General features: G+C 47.9%; 1 protein-coding gene across 7 annotated transcripts in view; it reads right to left on the bottom strand.

The window, feature by feature from the left end:
- EXD3 (exonuclease 3'-5' domain containing 3) overlaps positions 1–21,314 on the bottom strand; it is a 286,325-nt gene that overhangs the window by 128,366 nt on the left and 136,645 nt on the right. For all 7 annotated transcript variants that reach the window (XM_031042579.2, XM_031042586.2, XM_031042591.2 and 4 more), the window contains 8 exons: positions 18,474–18,640; positions 13,165–13,303; positions 12,342–12,555; positions 11,498–11,607; positions 10,213–10,423; positions 8,974–9,140; positions 6,557–6,727; positions 671–724 (listed from right to left, as the gene is read on the bottom strand). In XM_031042579.2, the coding sequence (XP_030898439.2) occupies positions 671–724; positions 6,557–6,727; positions 8,974–9,140; positions 10,213–10,423; positions 11,498–11,607; positions 12,342–12,555; positions 13,165–13,303; positions 18,474–18,640 (1,233 nt within the window). The remainder of the gene's footprint in view (positions 1–670; positions 725–6,556; positions 6,728–8,973; positions 9,141–10,212; positions 10,424–11,497; positions 11,608–12,341; positions 12,556–13,164; positions 13,304–18,473; positions 18,641–21,314) is intronic.

Below are 21,314 nucleotides of genomic sequence, written 5' to 3'. Positions count from 1 at the left end.
CCAAATGAATTTCTGGGCAGCAACAAAGAATAAAGGAGCTGCAGCAGGCACCATCACATTGCAACCACTGACTTGACGGGTTCCACATATTTCCACCAGCACTCTGGTCTGAACTGTGCCTCATGAAGGGCTCTGAATATCTGGTGCTAAGGGAAGGGGTGGGTTTTACTTTGGGGCTTTTTGTGTATTTACAGGAACACAAAACCCCTCCAGCTTCCATCCGGATCCATGCCTGGTGCTTCCATTCCCTCCCTTCCAAGCCTGAAGAAATGTCTTTAAGTGCTGAAACTATGTCAGTGTGGAGCCAGTCAGTAAACAAGAATCTTTGTGATAAAAGCATGGGAATTGAGCTGCCTTTCACCTGCCAGTGAGGCCAAACAGACACACTTTGTTCTGAATTGCTTGGCATTATTTCCACCCGTGCCCCAGTGGAGGACAACCATCCTCCCCACTAAGGCAAGACTGAGTATAAGAGTATTTTCCCCCAAGCTTTGGTCATTTGGAACATCAAACCTCTCAAGACCCTTAATGTGGTTTTTAGTACAGAAAACATGAAAAAGCCAAACCAGCTGTCACACTCACATCTGACTTTTCCTCTTCTCTACACTGCACACCTCAGACCACGCAATGATACAATGCCAGAAAAATGCCAGAAGCTTGAAACACTTACAGTCTGATATGGGAGTCCAGAGGTTAAAATGACTCTTCCTTCCTGTCGGGCAATCTGGAAAAAACAGTAATAAAAAAATAATGAATGTGGGCTGAAGTTCCACTGGATTCAAGCTTTCCCTTCGAAGCAGAAGAACATGAACTGGCGATTCCGAGTCATTCTTGATGCACAACACCAGGCCAAGAGTATCTGGGTCTGGTTCAACAACATGCTCTTAACAGCAATAGGAGCTCAAGGTATCACTCACTCACTACATGTCTCCTCCCTGCCAATACCTGCCTTGTGCTGGAACAAGCTACTTGTGCATCTGCACTGCAGATGGCCCAGGGAACTTATCCACCCTGAAATAATCCTATCAAAATCTTTTCTATCCCTTTTTTCGCCTCTTAACCCAGACTATGTCTATTTCCCCAGTCTGGTTCATAAACAAAAAAACAGTTCTGCTCACACAGCAATGCACAGGAGAGAAAGATAAAAATAACCTAAACCCAGGTTATTCCAGAAAAAAATAAGAAGTACCATTAAATGTGCCTACAAACTTCTCAGACATTAAGAGAGAGATGCTCACTCTACTCCTTAAAGATAAGACGGGGTTATTCTCCCAGCAGCCCATGCAGACACACAGAAATGAGGCACCCTTTTCAGGCTGCTAGGAACATCTCCATCAGTTTCTCACCTCCTGACTTGCAATCCTGCCCTTTTTTTAGAGGTCTTGGCCTTCAAGGGAAAAGTCTGTTCTGGATTATCAGGGGACTCATCATCCGCACTTCTGACCTTCACAGTGGAGTAAGAGACACTTTCAAACGGTTCGGTGCCAAAAGCAGATACTAAATCTGGAAGTGCAATTCTTCACAAGGTTGAAAGTGTGACTGATCTTCGTATTATGGAACGACATCCCCCCTCCCACCCTTCACCCCCTCCTCCAGAAGGGAAATAGTTTCATGGCCATAGTGATAGAAGGATTCCCATGTGAACCAATACTTCAGCTCTGCTCGTGCTGACATGAGATTGGCACTTCAAGGTAGGCACGAGGTTATTTCTCTTCTCTGGATTGGATTCTGTTGGAAGCCCTCAGATGTTTCACTGTTTCCAGATGTGTGTCACGGAGGTCTCTCTTGTGGATCAGAGTTTCAGATGCTCTCTCTGGATCATTCTTTAACCCTGGCAGGAGGACACATCTGGGAGCAGAGTCCTGCTCCATTTCCCAGACAGTCTGACACCACCAGCACAGCCAGAGAACACTGGGAAAACAAATCAAGGTTCTTAAACTGGGTCACAGGGAGCCACTGGGTCTATGGCAACATGAAACAAGGGGAGAAGGCTCCAAGCACAAACTCCCTGTGCCAGGCAGTCCTGGGGGAATGGTTGGTCTTTTCCAACCTGGTTGATTCTACAACTTGTTTCCTGTCTTGACCTTTCAGGCAGCTGCTTCCCTCCCTTTTTGGTGAAGTCACTCTTTGGCTGCCAGTTCTGCACTGAGAAAGTGATTGGCAACAACTTCTAAAGCATCTTCCTACAGGCAAAATTACTGGATTTCTCTCAAAATGAACCCTCACCCTCCATAAAGGAAAAAGCCTCCAAGCACAGGAACCCTGAAGTGGCAGCAGAGACACCCTGTGTGGCATGAATCCTCCTACACACAGTCTGGGTTACTGAACACCCTGCCAACAAACCACCCTCATGACACATTAAGTCCAGTAAGGCACCAGCAAAAGTTCAGCACAGTGACTTGCTGACAAGAGAAAAGAGATGTGAAATTCCTCCAGACCCATGTGTGCTTCAGGGTACATTGGAGGATTTCACAGCTGGAACACTCCATTCTGACTTCCTGCATCCAGGGTTAATTAGTTCAAGCTTGATAAATCCCCTTATCTAAATGGCTCTGCAGAGACAGGCAAAGAACATCAAATAAAAAGGAGAAAAGCAATAACTCTTCCAGCGTGTTTTTCCGCCTCTGGAACAACGACTGGGAGAAGCCTGCAGAGCCAGAGCGGCCATGTGATAGCACACATCTGACTGAAACCACGGAGGATACGTGCGGAAGAAAAGGGCACAATTCCTTCTTTTTTTCTGACAGAAGTAGTGGGAGCCAGTGCTGGGCCCAGCCAGGAGATCTGTGCTCCGAGACGCAAGTAAAAGGCCAAGAACACCCTAAGGAGTGTGTTGGGATGGGTGTCAGGGCCTTGTGCTCCATGCCAAGTGCTGCAGAGAGGGCATTGGCCTCAGTTTCACAATCTATTACAAAGATAATATCAACTTCCTCTGGAAAAGGCTTAGACCTTCTGGATAGAAAGCACTCACTCCTTAATAGCTTGGTATTATTACTTAGCCCTTAACATGCCTGGCTGTTCAGCCAACTTTCATCTTGTGGAGATGAATGAACTCCAATGAATTATTATGAGAGAGACCTGGAAGGACAACGACTCATGAGAGAGGGCAGAGAGGGACCCAATGTTTCAAAACCAGCACCAGCAGCAGAATGATTTGTGATAACCTGAAGGATCCTGACCGAAGGTCAGTGAAGGCTTCATGAAACAGCAGCCCAAGGCTGTAGGTAATTTGAAGTTTGCCAAGCCCATGTACAACTCCTGTTGGGCAATGACACATGTCCTCGAAGAGGCAAACTGCTTCCTTTGCAGGGCAGCAGTGCAGAAAGAGCTGTGTCCCCACTTGCAGTGGCAGAGGTGGTGCAGTGACCCTGAGCCCAGGCCAGCAAGGTCCCAGTTTACACAGAAAGGGAGTATCTGCTCCAGGATGTGTGCTGGAAAATTTCCCAGCTGAGGATCAACCAGAGAAGTGGACCACAAACCTCAATCCAACCCTGGAGCATCAACCTGTTAGCTCAAGCTCTTTAAAAATAGAGAGTAAACCAAGAGCTTAATAACTAAACACACTCCAAACAGCCCTGCAGTGCACTTGCTGTACTACTGGTACCCCAGACTTCTTTTCAGCATTCCCAAAACCCATCAATTGTACAAAGTTATTGCATGATTTCCTGATATGTCCTTAAGCACATCAAACCATCAACCCAGTTTTGTTTCTTAATGTAAATTCCATTTGTATCAAGGTCTCCAGTGAAGGATATTCTCTTGCTGACCAAACATCAAAAGCAAAGTCTTGATCTTAAAGGCAGAAGAGTTCTTCATGTGTCCTCTGTGAATTCACAGCTGGGAGGGAGGTAAAAGGACTGGCAAACCTGAAGAATGGTGTTTACACCAAAAACATGGAAAAATACATTCAAAGCTGAGACAAGATCAGAGATCCATTACATGAAGCTTTGTTCACTGCAGTATTAGAAGTCCCCTTTGTTTCTTATGGCTCCAAACCAGTTCAAGGCAAATTAGATCCAGCTGCCCATTGCTCTGGAGAACCATCCAAGCCTGGCTCTCCTCTCCAACCTGTGGGTCACCTGGAGCTTTGGGAGCATTGGTATAATCTTGCAAGGGAACCTTCTACACCACAGCAACTGCAGGAAGCCAGTTCTACCAGCCTTTTGGTTATTATCACACTTCAAAAGACACCAGGTTTGCCTTACTGTGCAAATAATTCTTAGGCATGAAGACGATTTTGAAGACCAAGAGCACAGTCCATTAAAAAAATAAATCAACCCACAACTCAACTGAAGGGGCTTTGAGATCCCACCAAATCTCTTAGAAACAAGTGCCCAAAAAGACTACCAAAATTTTCTTAGAAGCTTCTGCCCTAGTCCTAAAGTACAACATTGCAAGATCTATTGAAGTCACCTCAGGCTGGTGGATGATCCTCTGAGGTCAGCATGAGAAGCATCCCTCTGCTCTGATTCTGCAAACCTGCAGAGAAAAGAAACCACCCACTGAAATTTTCCTACCTCCTTCCAATGACCCATCTAGAAGAGCCCAAAAGATAGGTTTAAGAATCACTACAAAGAAGAGTGTGCTGAAGATAAGCTGGAAGATGTGGCTGGAAACAGAAGGGCAGAGCACTGTGCCAGCGCCTCAGCACCCTCACAGGGAACAGCTTCTGCCTAAGAGCTCATCTCAGTCTCCCCTCTGGCAGGTTAAAGCCATTCCCCTTGGCCTGTCCCTACAGGCCCTTGTAAGAAAGAATTATTAATTGGAAATAACAAGTTGTTTGTATGAGTAAGTGCAAATGCAAAGGGTGGCTTATCTCAGTGATGGCACCTACACACTGAAGGATGCTACAAAGGACATCAAATCTCCACATTCTTTACCAGATGGAGTCATTCTTTACTTTGGGATGGAGTCTGAAGCCCTTGGTGAGGCCAGCAGGATGCACAGAGTGCAGGATTCAAGAGAGGCCTCCCTTTATGCCCCACAGTAGGGAGCCAGGCCTGGGCCAGCGTGGGCCACTATCGTAAGCCCTCCCAAAGGGTCTATAAGAAAACACCAAACAAACCCATAGCACAATCTGCACATCATTCAGGCTTTTAAGTTTGGTGCAGGACAAGACCCAACTGCCTACCAACACTTGAAGTCACTTTAAGAAGCAACAGGAATGAGAACAATAAGAAGCAAATGCCAGGCAATTCTAGAGTTCTTGGCACATGGAGATGTGTAACATGACTGACAAACCATTTGAGTGAAATGACTTTAATGGAGAACAAACACAAACTCTGTACACAATTACGTGTTCCTGGTGACACTAGTTTGAGACTGGTGGGACAACACACAAACCATCTCTCTTGTATTCAGTGATGAAGATCCAAACCTTTCTCCTGGCCTTTGCAATAACTTTTACATGTCTTCGGGCACACCGCGGTCAACATACGACTTCTTTCAAATCAGAATGAGACAGATATAAAGCAGGGTGGGAGGGGTCTACTTTTATCTTTAATTGTCCAAGCACAGATCAAAGGCTCTGCAATACAGTAACACTCCAAAGGCTTTTGATAGTGAAAGGATGTTTGTCCGGTCACCATAGAGAAAGCAATGCAAAACATCCTGTCCGTGGCATGATAAGGTATCAGGATGAGAAGCGGAGCTGGGGCTCTGGGGGCAGGCACTGGGAATGAGTTTGTTTAAATGCCTTGTGCAAGTCTGGCAGAGATGAGGTATTAATTATTTCTGCAGAAGTCAGAGCCTGCCCAGGATCCAGGCCAAGCAGACATCTGAAGAGGAAACATCCTGTGCACCAGGGTGCACAGGTGATCTGTGCACATTTGACAGCAACACATTGTGTGGGCTGGACATCTCCAGTTCTGGCACAGTAGAAATACATCTGCAATGAAGCAACATGTGCCTGTCCTCCAAAAGGCAGGGGGTCAAAGCTGCTATGGGAGTCCAGATCAATGTTCATTGTCCCCATATATGTTAGAGACTTCTCGCTTCCCCAGATATTTCATTGCAAGTTGTGGCTGACCAGCTTTGAATCATCTCACAAGGTGGTAGCCAGCTAGGAGGTTATACAGCAATTCCATAGAGTCAGAGACTGGTTTGGGTTGGACGGGACCCCAAAGCTCATCCAGTTCCAATCCCTGCCATGGGCAGGGACACCTTCCACTGGAGCAGCTTGCTCCAAGCCCCTGTGTCCAACCTGGCCTTGAACACTGCCAGGGATGGGGCAGCCACAAACTGCCAGAGAAACAGAAAGAAGTAAGGTCTGAGATCACAGCACTCTCTGCTCACTTCCTCTCTCCTGGAAATGGAGAACCAAGGCCCCAGACTGCTGCAGGGACTAGATAACACTAGCTGCCATGCGGCACAGCTTCTTGGACTGAGCCAGAAGACCTGGTCTCAGCATGGCACAGGAGGAATATGCTGGGCACCTCCTGCCAACCCTCTGCCTGTTGGGCATGGGTGAGTAACTAGTGCAGTTACACAGTGAGCAGCAGGCCTTCCCTGGGGAGTGCATGTGGGAGTTATAAACATACCCATGCACATGACTAACCTCAGCAGCCTTCCTATGGTCATCGCCATTCTCCAGCATCTGGACATCCACGCCAAGGCAGCGAAGATAGCGCCCGAGGCCTTGCAGCATGTTATCACAGACCACACTGAACTCCTTTGGAGAGATGGGAGCAAGGTGACGTAGGACATCCGTTCTGGATCCTTGGCATTGCTACAGAAAGGCAAGAGATCTGTAAGGAGCACAACAGAAGGCTGCCTTCCATACATTTGTGTGCTGCTTCCCTACAGTCACCTGCCATGGCAAATTCAACTGTCCCCTTCCACCTGTATTACAATTTCCCCCCATGCTCTATCTACATCCCCCATTCCTCCTTCACGTCCCTTCTACACCCCTCACCTACCACTTGGGCAGGAGGCAGCACATGGTGAGGCTCATTCTGAAATAGCTCCTTACTCACTGGCCACACAGCCCAAGGATCTGCAGCCTTCCAGTTGAGAAATCCCAACCTGGCCTTCTATGCCCTACACTGCCATTCATTTTCATCAAGGCACAGAAACACATCTTCAAGACTCCTATTCCCCTACAGAATTAGACTGCAAATAATGTACATGTGCCAAAGTTACAATCTGGGGAGGGGATCTGGCAGGCAAACAGGTACACAAAGCAACCACATCAGCTTTGTTATCTTCGGAAGACTAAAAACAGGCAGTGCCTGAATTCTGTTTATTTTATTTCCAATGGCTGCTGCTGGGAGAGTTCCTGCAGTTGGAGATGCCAATGGGAGGCTCCCAGAAGTACAATAGCTAAATTCATGGAGAAGGGAAGTCATTAAGAAACCTCCAATGTTCAGCTTTTGCCTCCAGGAACTTGAATCAGCTGCAATGACTGAAGGGCACAGCCACCATCTATGCAGGGCTATCCTGTCTTTCAAAACAGAAAGCTCCTGCAGCATTGCAGATGGGCTCTGCAGCTCTACCAGTGTGCTGCTGCACCTTCCAGAAGCTGGTACATCCAAAGCTCTGCAGCACTGGGTAGACTTCTGCAAGGACCTTGGTGGATGCAGCTGAAACATCAGAGTGCTGTGACAAGGGATCGAGCTGACCATTCCATGCTGAAGTAGCTGGAAGACACTAACCCTGTGCTGCTGCTTGTGTTATAGCAGATGGGAGGGAGCAGCAGCTGGCTCTCAGTGTGTGTTTACTCAATGACCAGCAATGTCCCAGGTAGCTTTTTTTTTCTCACGTTTCATGCCAGCAGAGAGCAAAAAGCTTATAAAGGAGAAAAGTGTCATTAGCCACACTTCAGATAGTGGAGCAGGGAACACTGGGAAAGAGAGCTTGGAGCTGGGCAGGATGCAGAGTCAGGACTCTGCCTGTTTGAGTCCCAGTCCAGGTTTTACCAGTTACCTCTCACTTAGGGAATCTGACTGTACAGAACAGTGACGACCTGTGAGTTCACAAGGTAATTCAAGCCTGAAGTACTTACTTTTCCCATCTCTGCAGCAGCCAGTCAGATCTGTTGTAATGTACAACATTCCCATGAACAGTGCTTAGGAAACTACCAGGCAGCTTTGTATTATACTGCCTAAGACTAACGGCATACTGTCCATTTACACACACTTGATAAGGAGGATCCTGAAAAGGTGGCTATAATCAACAGCCTCTCAGTCCAACTGTGGAAGGTGCCATTGACTTCAGGAGCTAAATATGCATTTGGGACTATCCAGAAGGATACACAGCCATAGTGAGTCTTCTCAGGTAATAAACTACACTGGTTTTCTGCTTATGTTTTCACAGATGCATAGGTAACCAGATGGGACCATTTTAAAAGTAAAACTCTGCAACAAACAGAGAGGGACCACTCACATTCCAAGATATTTAAACAGAGTCACCCAGCTCCAAGTTATGACCTGTGGAGTTCTAAACTCTGCCGTAACACACACTGCAGGGGAAGCCAGGCATGGAGTACATGGTGCTGAGCAGGGAGTCAGAGACAAGCCATCAGCAGAAAGTCTTTTTTGATGGAGTTTGGTTTTAACTTTGCAGGCACAATAAAGGAGGCATTCCCAAAGGAAAACCAAAGTGTAGCTCAGTTAAAAACAAAAGTAAGGAATGCAACACTTAGGCCACAGAATTCAAACCCAAATCACTGGGGAAATGTAGAAGGAACATTTCTACCAGCAAGGTTAGCTGGACTCTGCCACACAGACCAGCACTGAGCTTTTGAGAAGACCAATGACCCTGAAATTGCAGGGAGAGCTGAACCAAGGCACACAGAGGAGAAAGCACATCTTGGCAGTGCAGGGAGGGGTAAGGAAGAGCTTTGCTGCAATAGTCCTGAGAACAGACAGCAAACAGGTATGCCATGCATAGCTAATGGCATGACTGAGAGACAAGGCAACATATGATTTGCAGGGGTCTTGAGCAACATGCAGCTCTTTGAAGATGTTTACAAACCTGTCCAGAAGGTGACAGTGCCTCTTGTTTATTCAGCTGTTTCTGTGCCTTGGGTTTTATGCTCTCCTTTCCCACCAGATTCTCTGTCAGGTCTGAGTTCAGCCCAAAGCTCTCTGGATCCTTACAGAGTTTCTCGTAGATCTCCAGCAAACAGTAAGCATCTGAAGCTGAAGATACAGGAATATGAACCTCAGCATCTGTCCTGATGCAAGGAGCAGCCCTCAGCTTTGTACATGCAACACAAACCACCTGTGAAGCTCCAACTTACTAATGTCATCCTCTGCCCTCTTTCACTGATGTAGTGAGCATCACAGCCTAACACCACCACAGAGTGAAGGTAGAGGAGCTCAAAAAGCCACAGGTTCTCTGCTGTCTCTGGCTCTAAGGCAATACAAACCATAGTGTGCCTGTTCCAACCACCTCAGACAGCTTCAGCCAAGCCATTTTCCTCTCCATTGTTTCTGAGCAGCAGCTTGCCCACGGTTTATTACCGCATCCCAGCTCTGGGAAGGTAACTTCCCCTTAGATGCAATATCTGACAAAGTAATAACCGAGTTGTTTGCAATCCCCTGCCCACACGCGCTGCCATGCGGCTCCTGTTCCTTGCAACGGGAACTAAGTCTCCAAGCCAGTTTTACAAGTCCTGGTGATTAACTTTTGTGGGAACTGTGTCAGCTTCAAGGATAGCTGAATTGAACACAGGGCTGGTTCACTCCAGTAGACTGTCCTTTGATGCCTCAGGAAAAGACTGAGACGCAGACTTGTGGCTCTGGGGTAATCAGCAATAAACTCCACTGGTCCCTCCACAGTACTAAGGCTGTGCTGCAGTTTCTGACACCATGTCTACCCATTTTTAACTGCCCTAATAAGCACTTCACTGGGACAAATTAACACAGCACTTGTTCCCCAGAAAGGCTGTGTAATGAGGCAGAAGGAAGTGGACTTTCTTCCTTTCAGTTACTGAGAGGAGTTTCCACTGAGGTGATGTTTCATCAGACAAAATCTGCAAAGCACAGGAATTCTTTTATAAGGGAAATAATGAATCACTGGACAGTTTAAACATCAACTACCAAAGCCATGTCTGCAAAGGACAAACGTAACATGTACTGGCTTCTCTGAGCAGGAGCTAATCGCAAAGCCACTTTCTTCATTTGCTACTGAAAGACTTTCCCAGTGACAGAGAACAGCCCAGCCTGTAACAGACAATCTGCAGCACCTTGATACACTCAGTGACCAGACCTGCATAGAGGATCTGCTCCTCCCGGAGAGGCCGTTTCTCCCAGTTGGAAAGTTGCTCTGTTTTATCTAGAGGTTTCCCCAGCACATATTGCACCAAGAGGCTGAGTCCTTTCTCTGGCTGCTTGACTCCTCTGCCCTCATCGCTCTGCTCCAGGGCCAGGACATCGACCTCCCGGCCACCCTTCTTCCAGTCAATGGAGCGCTTCTGCAGCTGATGGGAAGAAAACAATAGAAACCACCTGGTTAGAAACCAACTTCTACAACATCTCCTGTTCCAGTGGGTGGGGCCATGCAGCAACCCTATCGCCTTTATCTCCTGCCTGGCATATTGAATCCCTTGTCTCAGACAAGGGCTGGGATGGCATTAGATATATACGGCGTCTGGTTATTTGCTTAACAAACACATGCTGCAAAGAAATCTGTTTCATAGCCAAGAAGGGAAAAGAAGTGCACTGTTTTAGAGCACTGCATCAGAGCAACCACAGCAGAGTGGAGCTGTGGCTGGGACTTCTCAGAGGTCTGCAGGCTGCTCAGCAGTGCTGGAGGCCGTTGGGCACCAATTCAGTAAGAGAATAGCAGCAGTAGTTCAGCAACTTTCTCCTAGCTCCAGTGAGAAAAAGCGTTCCTGGGACAGAGTGGGCAACTGCCCTTCTGCAGCTGCCATGTATCAGATTAAACTGAGCCACTGGCTGTTGGCAGGTACCTCAGATGCTGCAGCATTTCCCAGGTTAAACTATGAGGCCCAAAGATCTGGATTCACCCCAACCCACAGCCTTCAGCACACTCTACATTTCACCCATTAAAATGGTTGAATTTCGTATTGCTACAGACTGTTACAAACTGTGTGCAACCCCAGAGCAGGAATCCCTGTGCTGAATTCACCAGCAGCCCTCCTGTGAGCATTAACTCGAAAACATCTGCTCCAATACTGCATGCTCTTGGATACCAGGATTCCTGCAAGAATTTACTGTTTACCACTTGTGCTCAACCACCATCCCCTACCTGAATGGAGCTATGTCTCCATTTCAACTGCTTTTTCCTAGCTTTTACAAAGGCTATGGAACAGTTATATCAAGCTCTAACTTTTTAGTTGAAAACTAAATGATTCTGTCTTTTTACAGAATCACATTACCCTCAACATCACAAGTGGAAAAGGTCTGTTTTCTCATTAGGAATCTCCCAGCCAATACAGGATACAAAAAGACAATGCTGCGAATTCATGACAGTTATCTACAAGCAAATGCAGCAGACACAGTTTTCCATATCTTCATGTGTTCATCCTTACTCGTTTGTCCACTGTGAGTAGGTCCACCACGCCTTGGGCTTTCTTATCTGTGTCTTTCAAAGCAGACCACGTGGCTGCAAGGTTGCTAAGGTCTCCAGACATCCCATAACCTGGAGGAAAGAAAACCCAAATCACACAGGTAGGAAAACCCAGATCGTGGGGCTGAGGCACTGAAGCTTTTTGTAGCTCAGAGCCACAATGCTGACAATATCTGTATGAATTGGTGAAAAGACTGCTCAGACAGGGAGCAAGGGAGGCTCCTGACTCTCCTGTTCCTAAGATATCTTGCAGATCTCTCCTTGATCTTGCAGATAAAGCCTGGGACAGAAAAGGTGGATGAAGAATGTGGTATTTAAGGTCAACTTACTTGGAATTTGCTGTGTCAGTGAAAGCCAGTTTGGAATTTGCCCTTGAACTCCAGATTTAATTACTCCTGTCAAAAGCTTCCAAACAGGCTCTAAAACCAGGTATGCTATACTGCAAAGCTCTGGTGTCCAGCACAGCAGCTTTGGGACAGGGCCAGCAAACCCAGAAAGCTCTGGATGGCAGACTTCCCTAGACCACTGGAGGCTAGGTGCAAGTTGGGGTTTAAGTGTGAAACTAAGACTATCCCAAGTCTGAGGGGGTATTTTAGTACATCAGAAATCTGGGGTCTGACCTGAAACGGGAAGACATTTCTATCAATCCCCTGCTTTCCTGGCATGGCAGTATTTGAATACCCAGGGTTACAAAAGCTGGTTCCATGATAAGTGAATTTAGAGAATGACAATCCAAGAGGATCTAGAAATTGTCCAAACTAAGCTGGATATTAAGACCTGAGGTGGGGGGAAGAGAAGCACATTACCTAGTTTAGTGATGGATGCATCTGAATAGAGCATTTGGATGAAATGGGGAAGCTTCTCCTTCTCACCATCCACCTCAGCTTGCTGGAAGAGCCGAGGCAGGTCAAGCAGGAACACCTCATCCTTCAGAGCGATCTGCAGTAGGGAGACACGGGGCTTCCCAACCATGCCAAAAGAAGGCCTCGACTCCATGTCAATGCCAACAACCTGCTCAGGCTGCAACACAGACAAAAGCCTTCCTCACTTAGGGACTGTACACTTAGAATCCCAGACTTGCTTGTGCTGGAAGGGACCTTAAAGCTCCTCCAGCTCTAATCCTCCACCACAGGCAGGGACACCTTCCACTGGAGCAGCTTGCTCCAAGCCCCTGTGTCCAACCTGGCCTTGAACACTGCCAGGGATGGGGCAGCCACAGCTTCTCTGGGCACCCTGTGCCAGTGTCCCACCACCCTCAAAGAATTTCTTCCTCATATCCAACCTAAATGTCCCTTATTTCAGTTTGAAAGCAGCCTGGACAATCCTTGTCCAGAACACGAGGAGTTCCTTTCCAACTACTGCAGCTCTTTGCTAGTGTGCAAACTTCTACAGAGACAAGTAACTTCCATAGCACTTCCATAACTTTGTGAGGTACCCCTACAGGGACCTTTCCTGGCACAACAATTCCCAATGTGTTGCCCAAATTGGACAAGCCTAAGGGAAGCAGCTGTTCTTGACTTGAGGAGGGAGACATTTCATGCCAGTGGCCCACATCTAACCCTGTGTCTCAACCTGCTGTGGAGTTTCTGCTCCTTGACCCTGCAAAGTAAATACCAGAGTAACACTCACCCGCAGCACCTTTTCCCAGCACTGCAGCATCTCTTCCCATGTCTGCAGGAAGTGAATATTTGCCCGTGGAATGGGAATTTGGTAATAGTCTTTCTTCTTACTCTCTTCATAATTATCTGCTTTTGTGGCTTCTTCAACTCTGCACAGAATCAGATGCAACAGCTTTAGGCCATGTAATGAGAGGAAATCCTGGATTGGAGGAACACCAGAAGTCTTAAGGTCCTTTTTTGCTCCCATAGCCCTCCGTTTCCCCACGGCACTCAACTCTCTCACCCTCTCTTTCCTCACTTCCTCTGTAATCTCAGTCTCCTTCACCCTCTCTCTCGATCCTGTCACACAATGGCTCTGAACCCAAGACCTCACCACACACATGCACTGTGCCCACTGCAGAGAGCACCCAGCCCCAGGCATTTGCTGGAGCCCAAGTCCCCAGCCCTGTCTTCAGTGCTCAGCTCTGCTTCCCAGAATTGACTCAACGTGGATGACAAAGTTGGGCAGCTCTTTCCACATCCAAAACCAATGCATTTTAGATTTACTGCTTTTTGCCGTCGAGGTTAACATGGAAGTCTGCTGGCTCCCACAGTGTAACAGAACAAAGTCAGGTCTGACCAGTGCTCTGTCCAAACGGGAGCTTCACACTTCCCCACAGCACAGACTGCCTCTATAAGACTCTCAGACTGCTCCACACCAAGGTCACTGCCAGCTAGGAATGAGGGAATCTGCCTCATCATTTCACAGTGCAACAGCCTGGGAAGGCTTCACGGATCTCCCTGATACCATCCAGCATCTCCTCCAACCCCTTCCCTGTGAAATGGCCACAAAAGTTGCACAAGAACATTTGTCCTGCATTGCACAGGGATGAAATGAGAAAAGCTCAGAAACAGTTTCAAACCCACCTAGATTTAGAGGAAGCCAGCCCCAGAATGAGCCTGTGCTGCACCCTGCACTTAGCTTTCAGATGGCACCCTGCAGAGAAAACCAGTGTCTGTGATGGATCCCCTGAGAATGTTGGGAGGTGCAGGCACGAGCCAACTGACTTCCTATGGCAGGATCTTACACAGCACATTTTCTTTCCAAAGTGCAGCAGAGTCTCTTGCAGTGGCCCTGGAGCTGGGGGGTCAGCACATTGCTGGGGCGCCTCAGTCAGATGATGCAATCAGAGGAAAGAAATTACTGACAAATACCCAGCTATTTTGGACATGTCACAGATTTCTGGATAGTCTCTTTCCCATAAAGATTTGAAACAGTTTATTAGTTGAGGAACTATTTACTAACCTTCTGTTTAGGGGTCTGTGTGACTAATTCTGTAGCACAGTAGCTTCCACTGTACAAATACTCTTTCCTGGGGGTTTGTGTGTATGGGGAAGTCAATATTTGTGTAAGGTATTTAATGAAGGGGTGCAGCCTCAGGTCTCCAGCAATATTCTCACCTGCAGAGATCAGGAGCCACACGTGGTGTGAGCAGTGGCAGAGCTGATGTCATTTATGCGCTGGTACCGCCTTGTTCTCTGCAATGTGAACATCCTCTCTGGGAACCTGCTGCTTTGTTAGCTCAACAGATAAGGCAGGCAGACTGTTTGACTGGGTTCCATGGCTCTGCTGACTTGACAACAGCTACTACAGCAGGTGTAGGATGGGATGAGTAATCCATGAGTACCCATGCAGCACAGCTCCTTGTGAGCAGCAGAGCACACCCCAGTCTGCATGCCTCCACTCCACCTGCACACAACACAGGATTCCCAGGACACAGGGATGATATGATGGTTTTTATCCTTCTAGATGTACAGAGTCTGTGGCTAAAACACACTCCTGTTAACCAGCCCTTTGTGTTTTGAGGGATTACCCCCATGCAAAACCCTTGTGGTTACCAGCTGGTGGTTGGTGCAGCTTTAGGAGGCAGGAAGAGGGCAGCTGCAGCAGCGCATCAGAGCAAAGCAGAAGCATGTCCTAGACACACAAGAGTTTCCTGTGCTCTAAGAAAGCCGTGTCCATCTGCAGCAGTGGGCTTTGCAGATGATGCTTTGAGTGTGATTACATCTGTGTCACATTTCCTGAGGTTACATGGGACTTGACCACAAACCAGTGCAAATCTACGTTATGGAAAGATCAGATCCGTGAAGCTCAGCACACGAACTCTTCAAGGCCATCTGTGAGACCCTCCCAAAATCATCAGCATTAAACAATAATAATACACTGTTGTCTCACCCACCTTCTGTGTAATCCAGATCAGGCAAATTTATACTCAAAAATTACAATTTTTAGTTATGAAAAATGCAGTTTTTCCAGCTCTTCCAGGAGAAGGAAATTTGCTGTGATTTTGAAGGCAGCAAGCCTGATGTGAAACTATTAGAGGAGGTAACCCACTCAATCTCAGCCTTGGTCATCTTAAAATGGTCTCCTTGTCCCCGAGTGAGATATTGATGTTAAGCAGGCAGCCAGTGACAGGTGCTAACTGCTGGCTGGAGTTTGTAATTCTGGCATATGGCACCAGTAGGAAAGTTTTGTACTAAGAACATAAAGTAAAGGAAGTGCCCAAATCATCTAATTCAACTGCATGTTCTGCAGGAACAGGGGAAAGCCCCAGACCATGTGAGGTAGGAGATAAGCATGAGCATGCGCATGCAACTCATGCAACAGCCACGGCAAGAGGAACACTGTCTCTGCTCTCACACCAAGAGCATAGGGCTAAAAGTGTCCAACTTGCTGCCCAGGGAGCCCTGATCATCACCTGCATGCTGGTTTTATTCCTCCCTAAACAGGCAATGGAAGGTGTCTTCATCAGCTGCTCCTGGACACACAGTCAAGTGTAAATCGGGCTCAGATTTCAACCATATGCACTGAGAAGTTCAGCTCCACATAGGAGGTTACTCCCTTGTATTACAGGTTTCAAGGGCTATGCTTGCAGGATGCTAAAGATACGGGCTATCAGCTTGCACAGGGTAGTAAATAGTTACCTCGTGGAAGTGGTCAAGGATTTCCCACAAACTTTCCTCTAATCTCACCTGGCTTCTGAACTTGAAATGCCAATATCCAGGCTAAAAAAGTCCCAACACATTCCACCAGTGAGTGTAAAAGAGAAACCTCAGCCATGGTGCCAAGTCTGAAAAAGGGGAGACTGAGATGAGCTCTTAGGCAGAAGCTCTTCCCTGGGAGGGTGCTGAGGCGCTGGCACAGGGTGCCCAGAGAAGCTGTGGCTGCCCCATCCCTGGCAGTGTTCAAGGCCAGGTTGGACTCAGGGGCTTGGAGCAAGCTGCTCCAGTGGAAGGTGTCCCTGCCATGGCAGGGGTTGGAAGTGGATGAGCTTTAAGGTCTGTTCCAATCCAAACCATTGCATGATTCTAAGTCACATCAAGCACAACATCTGGAATATGGTGTCTGATGTGTATGACAACAGAAGAATCCTAAAGAACCCCAAAATCACCACTGCTTTCTCTCTTCTGGTTTTGACAAAAGCCTGGACCCAGCCTGAAACATGTCACTGCTCCTTGAATGACAGTGAGACTGTGAGAGGTGTTGTTTTCCAACCATGCAGCCCAGAGCTCTGCATTTCCATTGAACTTCCAGGGATAAGTCCTATTCTGTGCACAGAATCTACCTGGATGAATTTCTGCATATGAAATGCTGCTCGATTGTACCAGGCCAGTGAGGTGACTGCCTGATTCCTCTGAACCCAAAAGGCAGCCTGCAGCAGTGTAGGAGTTCAGCTCACAAAGACGTGTGGGCACAGAGCTGTGTGGTGATGGACCACCAGCCAGCCCTCAGCCAGCCCAGCTTCCATCTCTGTGCAGTCCTGGCTGAGATCCTAACAGGACCCTCATGCAGCACCATCTGCAAGCTCTGCAGCTCCCCAAGGCTTCAGCAGCCTGCAGATGTGCAGGCCTTCCTGCAGAGAAAATAAAAGGTTTAAAAAAGGGTGCCAAATGTGGCTATCTGAATAACCTGCTAAAACACCTCGTGAACAGAGTCACCAAAGGATGGAGATGTACCACCACTCACAGGAGTGTAAATGTGAATTACTGGGGCTCAGCAAACCACTTCCATTGAGACCTTTTTTCACATAGGGCCCTTCTTCCTCCCTACAGCAGAGCTGAGCAACTGCCTGGGTGGTCCACGGAAATCTTGGCCATTTTCTCCAAGAGACATTGCACAGAAGACCCAGAACCAAAACTACAAAGCCCTGCTACTCCTCCAGCTCTGACCTGCTGTGGAGATCAGACATCACTCCCAAAACTTCAGGTGGCTTGTATGTGCCTTCTGACATTTGCAGTCTCTTTCCAACTTCGCACAGCATGGAACCTGGCCACCCTCCTCCCTCCATCTTTTCCCTCTGCTCCTCCTACACCAGCAGGTTCACAGAGAACCTTGACTGGGGCTGTTTGCATAGTCTGTGCACTTGAAATCAAGGAGGTGTAAGAACTCTTCTCAATATAAGGAGTTTCCAATCCCTTTTTTTACCTCTGCCTTTGTACCATTGCTTCAGGTCATGCCCCAGGACAAGGCTCCCATCAGGGGAGGAACTGCAGCTACTGCAGGCTGATGTGCTGCACACAACATGGGGGTCCCAGGGCAGGAGAGGAACCATGGCACTGGGTTATTGGGGTTGCAATAGAGGAAGAAAAGGGGACAGAGGCTAATCGGGGGCTAAGGGCTTCTTAAGCTCACTTGGCAGCTTTGTGCCAGTGAGTCTGTCACTATCCCAAATTCAATTAATGCAACTCTTCTGGGATCTGATCCCAAATGTCAAAAATTCCCATTACTTCTAAAAGCTTTGGATGAAGCAAAAATTACAGACTGTGATGAAAAATGGCTTCTGAGCTGTCAAAGGAGGGAGAAAATAGGTGCATTAGAAAAATCTAAGAAACTTTATAATTACTTCCTTGGTTGTAAGTCTCCTAAAAAGCACTAAAACAGATCACAGTACAGTGGGGATCAGAGAGTATAGGAAACTACGACACATGTGTAATCAGCTCAGTAGAACAGACTGATACTCAGGTACTACACACATCATCTCATTTGCACTGTTGATCTGGCAGAGAAAGTCTGAAGACTCTCCTGCAGCAGATAGCAATCTCATACAGCTTCTAAGTACTCAAGAGTGAGTACCTTCACAGGTGTACCTTCACAGCCATTTCAGGCTGATGAGAAGCAAACGCAGCATGTACATGGCTCAGATGTGATCTGAGTAAATGAAGGAAGATTCTGCAAAATCATCTCTCCAAGGAAGCATTATGGCAGGTTACTTTAAGCAAATATGCAGTCCTTGTATTATAAGAAGTCTATATGGAAAAGGCATGAAGCAGAGTATATACCTCTCTTGGATATGAAGCTTTTGAAGCTCATCAGCTACTCTGCAAGGTAGCATCTCCTTGGGCAAATTGCAGCGTTGGGCCCATCTTGCTGCTGTGTTCAGATCACAGTAACTGGTGAGCAGCTGTATCAGGTGTCTTTGAAGCCATTGATTCTCTCCAACTGTGCTCTGAAAGGGGAATCAAGGGAGAAGGAAGTGTCAGAGCAATTTCCACGATGGGTGTTTCTACCCCCAAGAAGACAGCATGCCCAGGGGTCCTAGACTGGAAGGAACAAGAATCCCCCCACTGCAGAAGTGGTGTTGTAAAAATCCAGTGCTGCACTTCTCTGCCAAAAGATGAAGAGCAGATACGTTAACATCAGGCTACCTGGGATCCCTTGTCAGCACAGTTATTTGCTCAGGGAACACCACTTTGCAGGTGTGGCACAGAGAAGCAAGGGTAAAGCAATACTATCTCGTGTGACCAATGATTAGGATTTTATTTGCTCAGATGCTAATTATATTAAGCAAAATCAGAACCAGTGACTAAGCAGACAGTAAAGGTTTTTGGGCTCATTATGCAGGCAATTCATACAATCCAGCCTGGTTTGTGTTGGAAGGGACCTTAAAGCTCAGCCAGCTCCAACCCCTGCCATGGGCAGGGACCCCTTCCACTGGAGCAGCTTGCTCCAAGCCCCTGTGTCCAACCTGGCCTTGAACACTGCCAGGGATGGGGCAGCCACAGCTTCTCTGGGCACCCTGTGCCAGCGCCTCAGCACCCTCACAGGGAAGAGCTTCTGCTTAAGAGCTCAGCTCAGTCTCCCCTTGGGCAGGTTCAAGCCATTCCCCTTGGCCTGTCCCTGCAGGCCCTTGTCCCAAGCCCCTCTCCAGCTTTCCTGCAGCCCCTTTAGGCACTGGAGCTGCTCTCAGGTCTCCCCTTCAGGAGCCCTCTCTTGTCCAGGCTGCCCCAGCCCAGCTCTCTCAGCCTGGCTCCAGAGCAGAGCTGCTGTCCCCCCTCACAACATCTCCATGGCCTCCTCTGGCCTCGCTCCAACAGCTCCAAGTCCCTCTTGTGCTGCTGCCCCAGAGCTGGATCAGGGCTGCAGGGGGGGTCTCCCCAGAGCACAGCAGAGGGGCAGGATCCCCTCCCTGAGCTGCTGCTCACGCTCTGGGGGTGCAGCCCAGCACAGATGAAGGGTTCGGGGCTCAAGGGCACACTGAAGTCCATTCAGTCTCCCCAGCCTGTGTTTGTGCTTGTCCCAGATCCCCTCAGCCAGCTGAGCAGTTCATTCCTCTCACCAGAGCGATTTACACATGTATCTACCTTAGAAGTACATATTGCCATGAATACTTAAATGCCAAAACAAGCTGAAGCTGCATGGAGGATCAGGATCTGGAAGTATATGTAACAATATGACTATATTGCTGCAGGCACCACCACCAAGTATTTTTCAGTGTGGTAAAATGCTCAGATACGCACTGAAAGTCCATCTCCACCCCTCACACACACCCCATCCCCCTCTCCCTCCTTCACTGCCACCAGGCAGCACTTGCAGGGCCAGAGGCTGCTCCCAGGGACCCCAGGCACCTTCCTCTTCCTCCCTGCGTGTACAAACACAGGCGAGCTGGGTGGGAGGCTGGGGCCACGGGGCCTCATTCCTCACATTCCTTCAGTAACCAGAAGGTGAGAAGTTGTCTTCAAAGCAGACACCCTGCACAGAGATCAGGAAACAAACCTGCTGATGGCCCCAAGGGGAAAGGGAAGGAAAAAAGAAAGCACAAAAGGAATTACCCACCCCAGAGAGACGCAGGAGGGGGTAGAGGTTTGGAAGAAAAACCATGTCGAAATCCAGCATCCCAGGGAACACAAGGAGAAGCCAGCCTGGCCCTAAAAAACTGCAGCCTCAGCATGAATCTGCACCCCTGTGCCTAGGCCAAATGCCAAACCACATTTCTTCTCATGGATATAGGGGGGAACATTGTTACTGCTGCTCCTAAGAAGCTGGTGGCTCAGCAAGGAGCTGGGGTCAGCAGGAGAGGGGTCCAGCAGTTAAGCAGAGGCTCAACTGTGGGGAGAAGCAGGAAAGGGAAAGGAAGGAAGGGGCAGAGCAGGGCAGGACAAACTCTCATGGTAACACTGCATTTCCTCCTGGCCATGCCAGTCCTTATACACGTGCATCCCTATCATTTCTGCCTCATGCAGCCGAGCTCAGCCTCAACCTAACACATGAAGGGGCTTTGAACCACTCCTGCTCTGTCTGCCAAGCCACTTTGTAGAGTCCTTCCCCAAAAGAACATGCTTTCTTATTAACACCCCAGAGCAATTCCCTCTTGTAGCTTCCCCCGTGTCCATCCTATTGTCTTTCTGCCTTTTTTCTAGAACACAAACTCTTCGGGTTGGAACTCTCTTCAGTTCACCCTGAGTAAATGCTTCATAAATCTCACCCTGGCAGCTCAGTCCTGGCAATAATGAGGTGCAGATTGCTATTTTTTTTCCTCTTTTTTATGTTAATGATAACAGATTTATTCTTTCAGCTACAAACCCAGCTCTGGACAGAAGGTCACCCTCTCCAGAGATACTCCATCTTGCGTTCTGAAATAGAAAATAGCTTTGTTTGGTTTTTACTGACAAAAAACCTCAACATTGCTCTAAAGGGAAAAAGCTTCCACCGCAACAGCTCTGCAAGCAGCAGGAATGTGGAAACTCTGGCCCCAGAAGATGTGGGCACAAATGCAGAGAGAAATGTTTCACTGGGGATGACATTTCATGGGTTTTGTTGTCAGTAAATGAACACTTTTCAAGGGAAACCAGCAGAGTTGTTCTGATCCCACCAGCGACAGCTCTGAGCAGGAAAAGATGATA

The sequence above is a fragment of the Melopsittacus undulatus genome, chromosome 11 (genome assembly GCF_012275295.1).
Source record: "Melopsittacus undulatus isolate bMelUnd1 chromosome 11, bMelUnd1.mat.Z, whole genome shotgun sequence".
Taxonomy (NCBI): domain Eukaryota; kingdom Metazoa; phylum Chordata; class Aves; order Psittaciformes; family Psittaculidae; genus Melopsittacus; species Melopsittacus undulatus.
The sequence above is the reverse complement of the archived record's forward strand: the minus strand, read 5'-3'. Positions and strand labels throughout refer to the sequence as shown.